Raw genomic sequence first — 12,295 nt, 5'->3', positions numbered from 1 at the left:
GTATATCAGGAGCAGAACTACAGAGCTCATATGCAAGAAAATAACAAACCGGGCTCCTCTATTTGTTCAGTATCAGCTACAGACCCGGACTGGAGACAGAATGGCACTGTAGTTTATTCTCTGTTGTCCTCTGATGTAAATGGCGCACCGGTCTCCTCCTTTCTATCCGTTAACGGAGACACCGGGGTCATTTATGCCGCGAGGTCGTTTGATTACGAACAGTTGAAAACTGAAAACTTTCAAAGTGCTCGTGTTAGCCAGAGACAACGGTTCTCCTCCTCTGAGCAGTAACGTGACCGTGAGGGTACGGACAGGTGCGCTGCTCCATTCAGCAAAACGTCCCGTTTAAACTCGTACCTTCAATCAAAAATTACTATTCTCTTGTGACCACAGGTGAGTTAGACCGCGAGCTGCTCTCTGATTATAATATTACAATTACTGCTACTGATGAGGGCTCTCCGCCTTTATCTTCCACTAAGAACATTCACTTGACTGTAGCTGACGTGAATGATAATCCACCTGTATTTCAGGAGCAGAATTACAGAGCTCATGTGCAAGAAAATAACAAACCGGGCTCCTCTATTTGTTCAGTATCAGCTACAGACCCGGACTGGAGACAGAATGGCACTGTAGTTTATTCTCTGTTGTCCTCTGATGTCAATGGCGCACCGGTCTCCTCCTTTCTATCCATTAACGGAGACACCGGGGTCATTTATGCCGCGAGGTCGTTTGATTACGAACAGTCTCCAAATTACGCAGAGGTGGAGGGCGCGGGAACTCTCCGCAGCGCTTACAATTATGACGCATACCTGACCACGGGCTCGCGCACTAGTGACTTCAAGTTCATCAGATCTTATAATGAGAGCACGCTGACTGCTGACCTGACTCTGAAAAAGACTCAGTCTGCTGTGGATGATCTTGAAGGGCTTGATGCGGAAATGAGCGATTCGTTTCAGGTAGGATTAGCTAAATAATTTTTTTAATTTATTTAATAGTTTGGTTTTAAAGATTTAATGTGTGTTTGTGCTACATTAAAATGTATTTTTATATAATAATAATTTTTTATTTAATTTTGTCTTATTTTATATATTTATTGCACGTGGTTCCAGAAATGTTAATCTGTTACAGAAAGATAATTTTATGTGCGCGAAGATAAAGGCGAGTCATGTGATCTCATGAAATATGAATCACTAAGAAGGTTCTATACATTTTTATTTACTGCCTTGCTTTCTTCTCTTATTGTCTGCTATGTGAACATGTTTAAAAGAGCTTTACATACTTATTATTTTTAAATGGCAGTTTACTGGAATACGAAATTTAGTAGGAATGTCATACTTCTGTTTGCTGTCCGTGGTTCAGCACCGTGTGTGTTGCTGTTGAGGTTTGCTCTTATACTATATAGGTTTGCTTGCTTGTGTTTTTTACGGATTGATTTTATAAATGATTGAGATTGTTTTCTCTTCGCATCAGAATGTTTGGTTGTGCCAGGCCTTTTGATATTGTGAAGCAACTTAATTTGCAACAGAAGTGTTATTCATGTTTTGGCGTTTAATGTCAGACATATGAAAGTTAACTACATTCAGTAATGTGAGTTGTCTTTTACAGGTGAGTTCTTTATAAAATTGTTATATTTTGTGTTCTTGTGATTTTTGAAGGACATTTTCTGCTCACGTTTGAGCAAGTGTAAGTCAAATGTTTTACGAGTCGCTTATTTTAACATTTTGTGTGACATCCGTGTGTCAGTATATAGTTTATGCAGTTTGTAATGAACTCTTTGAGGAAATGTTGGTATTTTAAAAAAGTAATTTAGCGTTTTTCTCGCCAATTTCTCTTTTATTCGGGTTGAAAATAGAATAAAGGTTTTTCATGTGGCTGCCCATGGTGCTGCACTGCCATTCACTTTTGGTGTTTTGTATTGTATTTTGCTCCTATAAAGTTGATCTCTTAACTTTCTATACCGCCATGGCTTTATTTTATTTTGTTTATTTATTCATTTAAATACTGCAAAATACTGTGATCATGTTTATCTCCCACTTGTTGGAAATAATTCTCTTGGCTCTTGTTTTTAAAAATAATTCAAACTATATAACAGACAATCCTGTCAGAGATATGAACATTATGCAGTTTTTTATTTTAACTCATCGTGTCGCTGTTCACCTGCAAAACTGCGTGTCTTCAGTGCAGTCTCCACCCTGCTTGTGATGTCAAACACAGGGCTTAGGTCTCGTCACGTTTTAGAAAATTGTCGACGGTGGCTTTTATACTGTACTTTTGCCTAATTTCTCAGTTTAGATTTACATTCGTTTTCTTTTACATGTCGTATCGTATTATTTTTACATATCGCTGTGTTGCTGGGTTTAATTTTACGCATTTTAAAGGTTCGGTGTTGCTGGTGAGATGTTTGGTCTTTTGTTCTTCTTGCTGATGGCGCACACCGCTTATGGAGAAGTGAGCTATTCTTTCCCGGAGGAGATGAAACGTGGATCTGTGATTGGAAATATAGCAAAGGATCTCGGACTCGATGTGAACAGACTGTCATCTCGTAAGGCTCGAATTGATGCTGAAGGAGAAGTGACATATGAGTTCAGTCGTATTTCTGACAAAGCCAAAAACCTGTTTTCATTAGATCCAAATACAGGTGCCATTCGAGTTACGGGTTCACTAGATTATGAGGACGAAATTGTTTATGAATTACGCATTGAAGGGAAAGATGTATTTGGTTTATCCAGTGATGCTAAAGTTGTAATAGAACTGGCAGATGTTAATGACAATTCTCCTGAGATACAATTGAAATCTTTGCGTAGCCCCGTTCCTGAGAATGCGTTACCCGGTACAGAGGTTGGCATCATTAATGTGCAGGACAGAGACTCTGAGAATAACGGACAGGTGTGCTGCTCCATTCAGCAAAACATCCCGTTTAAATTCATACCTTCAATCAAAAATTACTATTCTCTTGTGACCACAGGTTAATTTGACCGCGAACTGCTCTCTGATTATAATATTACAATTACTGCTACTGATGAGGGCTCTCCGCCTTTATCTTCCACTAAGAACATTCACTTGACTGTAGCTGACGTGAATGATAATCCACCTGTATTTCAGGAGCAGAACTAAAGAGCTCATGTGCAAGAAAATAACAAACCGGGCTCCTCTATTTGTTCAGTGTCAGCTACAGACCCGGACTGGAGACAGAATGGTACTGTGGTATATTCTCTGTTGTCCTCTGATGTAAATGGCGCACCGGTGTTCTCCTTTCTATCTATTAACGGAGACACCGGGGTCATTCATGCCGTGAGGTCGTTTGATTACGAACAGTTGAAAAGTTTCAAAGTGCTCGTGTTAGCCAGAGACAACGGTTCTCCTCCTCTGAGCAGTAACGTGACCGTGAGTGTCTTCATAACGGATGAGAATGACAACTCCCCTCAGATTTTATACCCCTTACCGGAAGGAAACTCCTTCATGACAGAGATGGTACCCAAAGCTGCTCAGGCGCGCTCCCTGGTCTCCAAGGTGATCGCCGTGGACGCGGATTCTGGCCAGAACGCATGGCTCTCATATCACATTATTAAAGCGACCGATCCGGGACTTTTCACTATCGGTGTCCACAGCGGAGAGATCAGGACGCAGCGGGACATTTCTGAATCTGACAGCATGAAGCAGAACCTCATTGTGTCCGTGAGTGATAACGGACGGCCCTCTCTCTCAGCCACGTGCGCATTGTATTTACTTATATCAGATAACTTGGCTGAAGTCCCAGAACTGAAAGACATGTCTCGTGACGAGAGCAGCTCCAAACTGACGTTTTATTTGATCATCGCGCTGGTGTCCGTTTCCAATTATGACGCATACCTGACCACGGGCTCGCGCACTAGTGACTTCAAGTTCATCAGATCTTATAATGAGGGCACGCTGACTGCTGACCTGACTCTGAGAAAGACTCAGTCTGCTGTGGATGATCTTGAAGGACTTGATGCGGAAGTGAACGATTACTTTCAGGTAGGACTAATGAAGTCTTTGATGTATATGGGTTTTACAGATTGCTTTCATTGACAACATGCTTTTTAATAGTTTTAGAAATGGTATTGATCAATTACATAGATATTATTATGTGGCCCATGCAGGATAAACATGTAATTTTTTTTTATCCATCTCGTTGTCTGTTATGTGAGATCATTTAATAAAATGCTTTAAATTCTTACTTCATTGTAAACCCTAGTTCACTGGCATAGTAAATTTAGTAGAAAGGGCATATTTATATTAGCTGTCCATGGTGCTGTACAGGCCGTGTTCTTTCCTGTTGATGTTTTGCTTTTATGTAGGTCTGTATACAGTCGTGTTTTTTATGAGCAATGAAATATAAGTTATATATATAAATGCGACTGTATCATTAATACAGATGGTAGTAATAATGGTCGTTGAAAGGTATTATCACCATGAAAATGTTACCCTTAAATGTAATACAGTTGTAAACATGAACAATGTACACTGCGATTTTAGCGGGGCTAAGCCGCTCGTTAAACAGGACCAAATTACACTCAGAAAGATCGCTAAACTTCAATAACATCATAAACACTGTCAAAGTTAACACAATTGTGGTACACTGTAATAATCTAGGTAATTAACAATATACATCGAAGTAACTCACTTTGTCACGCACTTTCTCTTGCACATAAACGCTGCACCTGTGTGAGAGCACGCAGTATGACTGCCGTGCTGAAGTAACTTAGTGAATAGGCAGTTACGCTAAGACCGTACATGCTGTGAACCCTGCACTACGTTATTTACGTAAGTCATTACTGAAACATCACGCAGATCGCAAGTCTTAAACTTAAAGGGAAGAATTCACAACAGCCGCCCCCACATTTGAGCAGCAAATGGGTAATAAAGGGAATTCTCTAAATGTCTTTAGTATTACTTTCTAAAGCAGGCAACTCAATCAGGCGGGCAACTGGTCTGATGTAAGCTTTACCATCAACGACAACTTCAGCCGTCCGCACATATCCATCACTACTGGGCAATGTCTTTCGAACTTTGCCTATGGGCCACTGAGCTCTTGGGAGTTGCGGATCCACAATAAGTACGACAGAGTCAACTTCCAGGTTCTTTGGAGCTTTATGCCACTTCTGCCGGGTCTGGAGCGTAGGCAAGTAGTTTCTAGTGAAGTGTATCCAGAACTGGTCCACCATGCTCTGACAGTGCATGGTGACATGGGGCGACAGTTCATCTCCGTCGCCCCATGTCTCCTGGAGCGTATGCCACCTGAGGCAGTGATGCATCCCGCCGCCCCATTAGGAGAATATTAGGAGTAATCGGATCCATGTCAGCGACATCGGTTGAGGCATATCCTAGTGGTTTCGAATTGAGGATCCCTTCCACTTCCACTAGGACTGTGGATAGAACATCTTCTGTGACAGCTTGGGTTCCGACAGCCACCTGGAGAGCATTCTTTATGGAACGGACTTCACGCTCCCATATTCCGCCAAAGTGTGGAGCACTGGGTGGATTAAACTTAAAGCTAATTTGATAGTTTGAAAGCTGGGCTTTGAGTTCTGGCTCCATAATTGAGAAAGCTTCCCGCAATTCTCTGTCAGCTCCCCGGAAGTTGGTGCCACAATCCGAACGGATCTCGTGTGGTTTACCTCTTCTGGCTATGAACCGGCGGAGCGCAAGAAGGAAGGCATCTACGTCCATTAAATTGAGGAGCTCAATGTGTACTGCCCTAGTTGTGGGACATTTGAAAATTAGCCCCCAGCGTTTCTCATTTCGCCTCCCTATTTTGACCAGGTATGGGCCGAAGCAGTCAACACCAGTTGAGTGGAAAGGTGGACAGAGCAGTCGGAGGCGTTCTGTTGGCAAATCTGCCATTGGCGGAACCTTTGGCTGAGCTCTCCATCGCTGACAGGACAGACAGTGAAGTTGATGGTACTTTATGGCCTGACGCCCTCTGAGAATCCAGTACTGTCTACGTATTTCAGCGTAGACTCTTTCTGCTCCTGGGTGTAACAGCCGCTCATCAAATTCTTTGATGAGGAGCTTCGTTACTGCATGTCTTGGGTCCAGCACAATGGGGTGGATTTGTTCTGGGTCTGAGTTTGCTAGCCTCCTTAATCGGCCTCCAAGTGGATCCCATTCTGGAGCAAGGCTGACTAATCGGCTGTGTGCAGGAACTGATTTCTGTGCCTTGAGGGCAGCAACTTCTTCGGGAAAGCTCTGGAGTTGGCATGCTCTTAGCAGGGCAGCTTCTGCCTCTTTACTAGTCATGGGCTCACTGGATGCAGAATCCGATGTGGCCGCCCCTTCGCAGGCCTGTCGAGTTGCCTCCACTAATTCACTCCATGAACTGAACTGGGTAGAATCAGGGATGTTGGAGGCAGTGTTAACTGCTATTAGGCAGTAGCATGGAAGCCCTTTCAATTCGGATGCTCCCTCTGACTGTGTGAGTTCAGGTTTCTTAGGCCAGTGCTCTTGGTTTCAAGAATGGAGGTCCTTGACTCCATCGACTAGGCTCAGCCAGACTTTGGAGCGATTTACCTCGTGTTATGTCGTCAGCGGGGTTTTCCTGTGTATTCACGTACCTCCAGGATCTGTGATCTGTTAATTCTTGTATCTCGGAGACTCGGGTTCCGACAAACACCTTATATCGACAGGAGTCTGACTGAATCCACTCTAGCACAGTCAAGGAGTCTGTCCATAGGATCGTCTGACTGATGGAGAGAGTCATCTCATTCTTCACCAGTTTGGCTAGCTGTGCTCCAGCTAAGGCGGCACAAAGCTCCAGACGAGGTATAGACTGCTGCCGTTTTGGAGCAACCCTCGATCTGGCTATTATGAAGGAAACGTGAATGTCACTGTCGGATTGAACTGCGAAATATGCCACTGCCCCATATGCTTTTTCAGAGGCGTTGCAGAACACATGGCTACATAACCTGCTTCGATGAGCTTGGCAATCTCTCCTGAGTAAATTGAGGCCTTCTTAGGGTCTTTCTGGAGTCTCCTTTCAGTACTCCTCAGGTTTGCAAGAACAGATTGCATAGACCCCTTGAGCTTAAGTGCATCTGGCTTCCACAGAAGAGGAGTGGCGTAACGTTGTACACCCTGTACACTGACTTGCTGCGTTTGGGACTCAAGCAGCTGCATAGCTTCGTTATCTTGTCTGGACCGGACCACCAGCTTCTCATTGCGAAAGGGCAACACGTCCAGTTGCCATAACCTTTCCACATTTTTGTAGAGAAGATCATCTGTGTGGGCAGTGGAGATAAAGAAACATTGCTGCACTGGTGCCTGGTCTGTGGTACACATTACTGCTCCTTGGAGAGCCCACCCAAGAGCTGTATGGACTGCTACTGGACCCCCTTTAGTGCCTTGGCGAATAGGCTCTTTGGCAGTGATGAGATGAACTTGGTCTGAACCAATGAGTACCAGCGGACGCACCTTGTAAAATGGCTGTAGTGGAACTCCCCTTAGATGTGCATACCGTCTCCGAAGAGCCTGAACTGGGTATGTCTGTTCCACCAGATCAAGGCCAGAAGCTGTAAATGCTCCCAACACCTGATAGCGTTTCTCTGGGTTATTTCTTGGGGAGATTTCAAAGGTGACCTTTGTGCCATTGAGGTAAGTAGTGTCTGGTCGGACGGTACGAAGGGCTAGAGTCTCAGGTTCACCTTTCAGCTGGAGCTGCTGGATGGCAGTGGGCAGAATCATGGTGCGCTGTGCTCCGTCATCTAGTATAGCATAAGTCTCAAATGTTTTCGATTTGTGGTGTAGCAGAACTGGTACCACTTTCAGAAGGACTCTGCCTGAAGCAATGGATGGTAAGAGGTAGATACGGCTCTCAGAGTTAGCTGATGATGTGTCAGTTGCATGACGTTGGGCCACACCATGGAGCACTTCAAGGTGAATACCACCACAGTCACTGCAGGGTTTCTTTAGATTACAGGTCTCAGGTGCATGAGAACGAGCACATTTCCAGCAGCGCTTTTCCTCCGAAATCCACTTGCAAAGTTCAGCAACAGGCTGCTCTCTGATACTGCTGCATCGAGTGATGTAGTGATCTTTGCTGCCACAGAACAGGCAGATAACTTTGGGTGATGTTCTCTTCCGAGACACCTTAGGACTGGGAGATGCTTTAGACTCTGTGGGTGATGCACCATGATACAAGGTTGTACTTTGGCTGGTCGGTTTAGCTGCGTTCTTCTCCTTTAAATTGCTGGGAGCTCTTTCATACTGGTAACGTTGCACTAACCTACTGGAGAGTCTCTGTTGCTGAGCCTTGACCTGGAGCCATCCAGCAAAGCCTTGTAGGTTGTACGGGTTAATACTTGGGGAGTTGAGCTTCCCTTGCAGCTGGAGAAACTCTATGAAGCCATCTCTTAAGTACTTGGGCAGCTTACTGAGCAAGCGATCTACGTGTGAACAATAGTTCAACTCCATCCCTCTGGGACCCTCCAACGACAACAGCATACTCACTAAGAGGTGGACGCGGAGAGCGAAACTCTGGAAGCTGTGAGCATCATTTGGTTTGACCTCTGGTGCTGTGAGGATTGCTGCTATTTCGCTCTGAGCCAGCTGGTGTGGTTGACCATATTGCAACTGAAGGGCTTGCATAGCTGCTGAGTATGGGTATGGATGATGGCGACAAGACTGGCCAATCATCTGTGCCTCAGGCAATTTGAGGTGCTCCAGAAAAATATGGTACTTGTATTTCTCATCTAGCTCTGCATGAGGTTCAAGAAGGTTGTCCAGTGCTAACTTCAGGTTAGCAAATTCCCTTTCATTGTCATTCACAAAATCAGGAATCTTTGGCTGGGGGGCAACATGCAAAGGGCGGTGAGGCACAAAGTATTCTGTTGAATTCAGTGCCTTATTAAATGGCTGCAGAGAGAGGGTATCAAAGGCAGGAGGATTCAGAGTCGTAACTGGAACTCTAGGCTGGGTTTTAGAGACTGATGCGACTGGAGTCATAAGAGTATAATGAGGAGTCACAAAAGTTGCTGTAGGCAGAGCAGTAAACTGTTGTTGTGAAGGTGACACTGCCAAGTGGCCATATGCTGCATTAAGGTGCTGGTAGGCTGGCGTAGGTGCCATTAGATGTGGCTGCACTTGGGGCTGAAAAGCTTTTCTAGCATCATCGTAAAGGGGAAACTGCTTCGTAAACAGTGGTGGCACAGTCTCTGCTCTTGTAGCAGGTTGTTGTTGGTGCGAAACAGAAGGTAACGTTCCAGATTAAACTGGTGAATACAAGGGGATTGAACTGACTGGACGTATTGGAACAAATCCAGGGTTGTAGTCCTCAGCCTCCGCAGGAGATTTACTTGCATTCCTTTGTATCTCACTCACACGTCCCTGGGTAGGTAGTTCAGTGTCAGGTGACTGTGATGAAGGTGTAGAATGACTTGAGGGAGGCAGGTTATATATAGAAATGAGACTGTATCATTAATACAGATGTTAGTAATAATGGTCGTTGAAAGGTATTATCACCATGAAAATGTTACCCTTAAATGTAATACAGTTGTAAACATGAACAATGTACACTGCGATGTTAGCGGGGCTAAGCCGTTCGTTAAACAGGATTAAATTACACTCAGAAAGATCGCTAAACTTCAATAACATCATAAACACTGTCGAAGTTAACACAATTGTGGTACACTGTAATAATCTAGGTAATTAGCAATATACATCGAAGTAACTCACTTTGTCACGCACTTTCTCTTGCACATAAACGCTGCACCTGTGTGAGAGCACGCAGTATGACTGCCATGCTGAAGTAACTTAGTGAATAGGCAGTTACGCTAAGACCGTACATGCTGTGAACCCTGCACTACGTTATTTACGTAAGTCATTACTGAAACATCACGCAGATCGCAAGTCTTAAACCTAAAGGGAAGAATTCACAACAATGAGTATAGATGTTATAGAAATTGAGCTGGTTTCTCTTTTTATATCCTCAGAGAATGTTTGATAGTTCTAGGACCTTTGATATCGTGAAGTCATTTCATTTTTAACAAAAGTGTTATATTACATTTTTGACATTTAATGTCAGACCTAAAAGAGTTTATGGATAAGCTATATTCAGAAATATAAGTTGTGTTTTACACGTATTCTTTATGACATGGTTACATTTGTGGTCTTGTGGTTTTGAAGGACTTGATGCTGACATGGGTGCTGCTTTTCGAGTAGAATTACGTTTTTTTTTGTTTTTTTTTCTAAGATAAGTATCTTTATTTTAATGGACTGCTTTCATCTTTTTATATCCTCAGAGAATGTTTGATAGTTCTAGGACCTTTGATATCGTGAAGTCATTTCATTTTTAACAAAAGTGTTATATTACATTTTTGACATTTAATGTCAGACCTAAAAGAGTTTATGGATAAGCTATATTCAGAAATATAAGTTGTGTTTTACACGTATTCTTTATGACATGGTTACATTTGTGGTCTTGTGGTTTTGAAGGACTTGATGCTGACATGGGTGCTGCTTTTCGAGTAGAATTACGTTTTTTTTTTTTTTTTTTCTAAGATAAGTATCTTTATTTTAATGGACTGCTTTCATTGACAACATTCTCTTAAAGATTTTGAAGCTCATTTTGAAGGCTAAGAAGTAGCTTGTTCTCTTTATAAGTTATCTTTCGATTTTTCTGGTCATGTTTGAGCAATTTTAAGTCATAAATACTGTTTCACGAGTTAGATTTTTTTTCGTTGCTAGCTAAATAATCATTAATATAAATGATGTAGAAGTGACTGGCCCTTTTTCTGTTTACAAATTGTCAATGAGATAATTTTATCTGCCATGATAAATACTATAAATATTGTGGTCATGTTTATCTCCCACACATCAGGGAATGTTGCTGCCGGCTGTTGTTTCGCTAAACGATTTTAACTACAGTATATAGCCCACACATAACCCTGTCAGAAATATGAACATTGTGCAGTTTCTTTTTTTAACTCATAGTGTCGCTGTTCACCTGAAAAACAATGTGTGTCTTCAGTACACATCTCTCCACCCTGCTTGTGATGTCATACACGGGGCTTTCAGCTCATGTTTTTACAGAAAATCGTCGACGGCGACTGATTTCATGATATTATCTACGTCTATTCTAAACTTGATTTTATGCTTGTTTTCTTGTACATGGTAATCATTAGGTTACGGGATTCAATTTTTGTTTAATGTCTGAAGAATTCCAAAGGTTCTGTGTTAATGCTGAGATGATTGTTCTTTTGTTGTTCGTGCTGATGGCGCACACCGCTTATGGAGACTTAAGCTATTCTTTTCCGGAGGAGATGAAACGCGGATCTGTGATTGGAAATATAGCAAAGGATCTCGGACTCGATGTGAACAGACTGTCATCTCGTAAGGCTCGAATTGATACTGAAGGTAACAGAAAACGATACTGCGACATTAATCTGAATACTGGAGAACTGACCGTAGCGGAGAGAATCGACAGAGAAGATATTTGTGGAAAGAAAGCTTCATGCGTTCTTAAACAAGAGCTTGTGCTGGAAAATCCTTTAGAGCTGCACCGCTTCGTTCTCAATATTGAAGACATGAATGATAATTCACCACAGTTCAAACAAAGTGTAATAAAATTCGAAATACACGAATTGGCAGGCAAAGGTTCTCGTTACTTATTAGACGAGGCCCACGATGCGGATATTGGTATGAATTCAGTACAATCATATACACTTCAAAACAACGACCAGTTTGTTCTTAATGTACTAACTCGTGCAAATGGAAGAAAATATGGTGAGCTCCTTCTTAATAAAGAATTAGATCGTGAGCAGCAGAAAGAGGTGACATTAATTCTTACTGCGGTAGACGGAGGGACTCCACCGAGATCAGGTACTGTAGCCATATACATCACTGTGCTGGATGCTAATGATAATGCTCCAGTCTTTAGTCAGGACATCTATAAAGTCAGTCTGCCTGAAAATTCACCTGTAGATACTGTATTAGTGACAGTGAGCGCTACTGATGCTGATGAGGGACAAAATGGAGAAGTGACATATGAATTTGGTCATTTGTCCGAGCGCCTTCTGGAAATATTTTCTCTCGATTCGTTGTCTGGGCAGATTAAACTAACAGGGCCAATTGATTATGAAGAGGAAAGTTCAATTGAGCTGCCGATTCAAGCCAAAGACGGTCAGGGGTCAGCCAGTCATTGCTCCGTATTAATAGATATCGTTGATGTCAATGATAACGCCCCTGTAATCGTAATTAATTCTCTTAACAGTCCCGTTCCTGAGAATGCGTTACCCGGTACAGAGGTTGGCATCATTAATGTGCAGGACAGAGACTCTGA

At 42.7% G+C, this 12,295-nt stretch overlaps 2 protein-coding genes across 2 annotated transcripts in view; both read left to right on the top strand.

The window, feature by feature from the left end:
* LOC107747112 (protocadherin gamma-A2-like) overlaps positions 1-4,074 on the top strand; it is a 7,230-nt gene extending 3,156 nt beyond the window's left edge. The window contains exons 2-3 of the mRNA XM_016561538.1: positions 3,297-3,996; positions 4,069-4,074. Coding sequence (XP_016417024.1) covers positions 3,297-3,996; positions 4,069-4,074 — 706 coding nt within the window. The remainder of the gene's footprint in view (positions 1-3,296; positions 3,997-4,068) is intronic.
* A 6,975-nt stretch (positions 4,075-11,049) lies between these two features.
* The window catches only part of LOC107747111 (protocadherin beta-15-like), a 1,660-nt gene continuing 414 nt past the window's right edge, over positions 11,050-12,295 (top strand). Inside the window, exon 1 of the mRNA XM_016561537.1 lies at positions 11,050-12,294. Coding sequence (XP_016417023.1) covers positions 11,163-12,294 — 1,132 coding nt within the window. The 5' untranslated portion in view covers positions 11,050-11,162. The remainder of the gene's footprint in view (position 12,295) is intronic.

Source organism: Sinocyclocheilus rhinocerous, unplaced genomic scaffold (genome assembly GCF_001515625.1).
Source record: "Sinocyclocheilus rhinocerous isolate Xijiao unplaced genomic scaffold, SAMN03320098_v1.1 scaffold168, whole genome shotgun sequence".
In the NCBI taxonomy this organism is placed as follows: Eukaryota; Metazoa; Chordata; class Actinopteri; order Cypriniformes; family Cyprinidae; genus Sinocyclocheilus; species Sinocyclocheilus rhinocerous.
The sequence above is the reverse complement of the archived record's forward strand: the minus strand, read 5'-3'. Positions and strand labels throughout refer to the sequence as shown.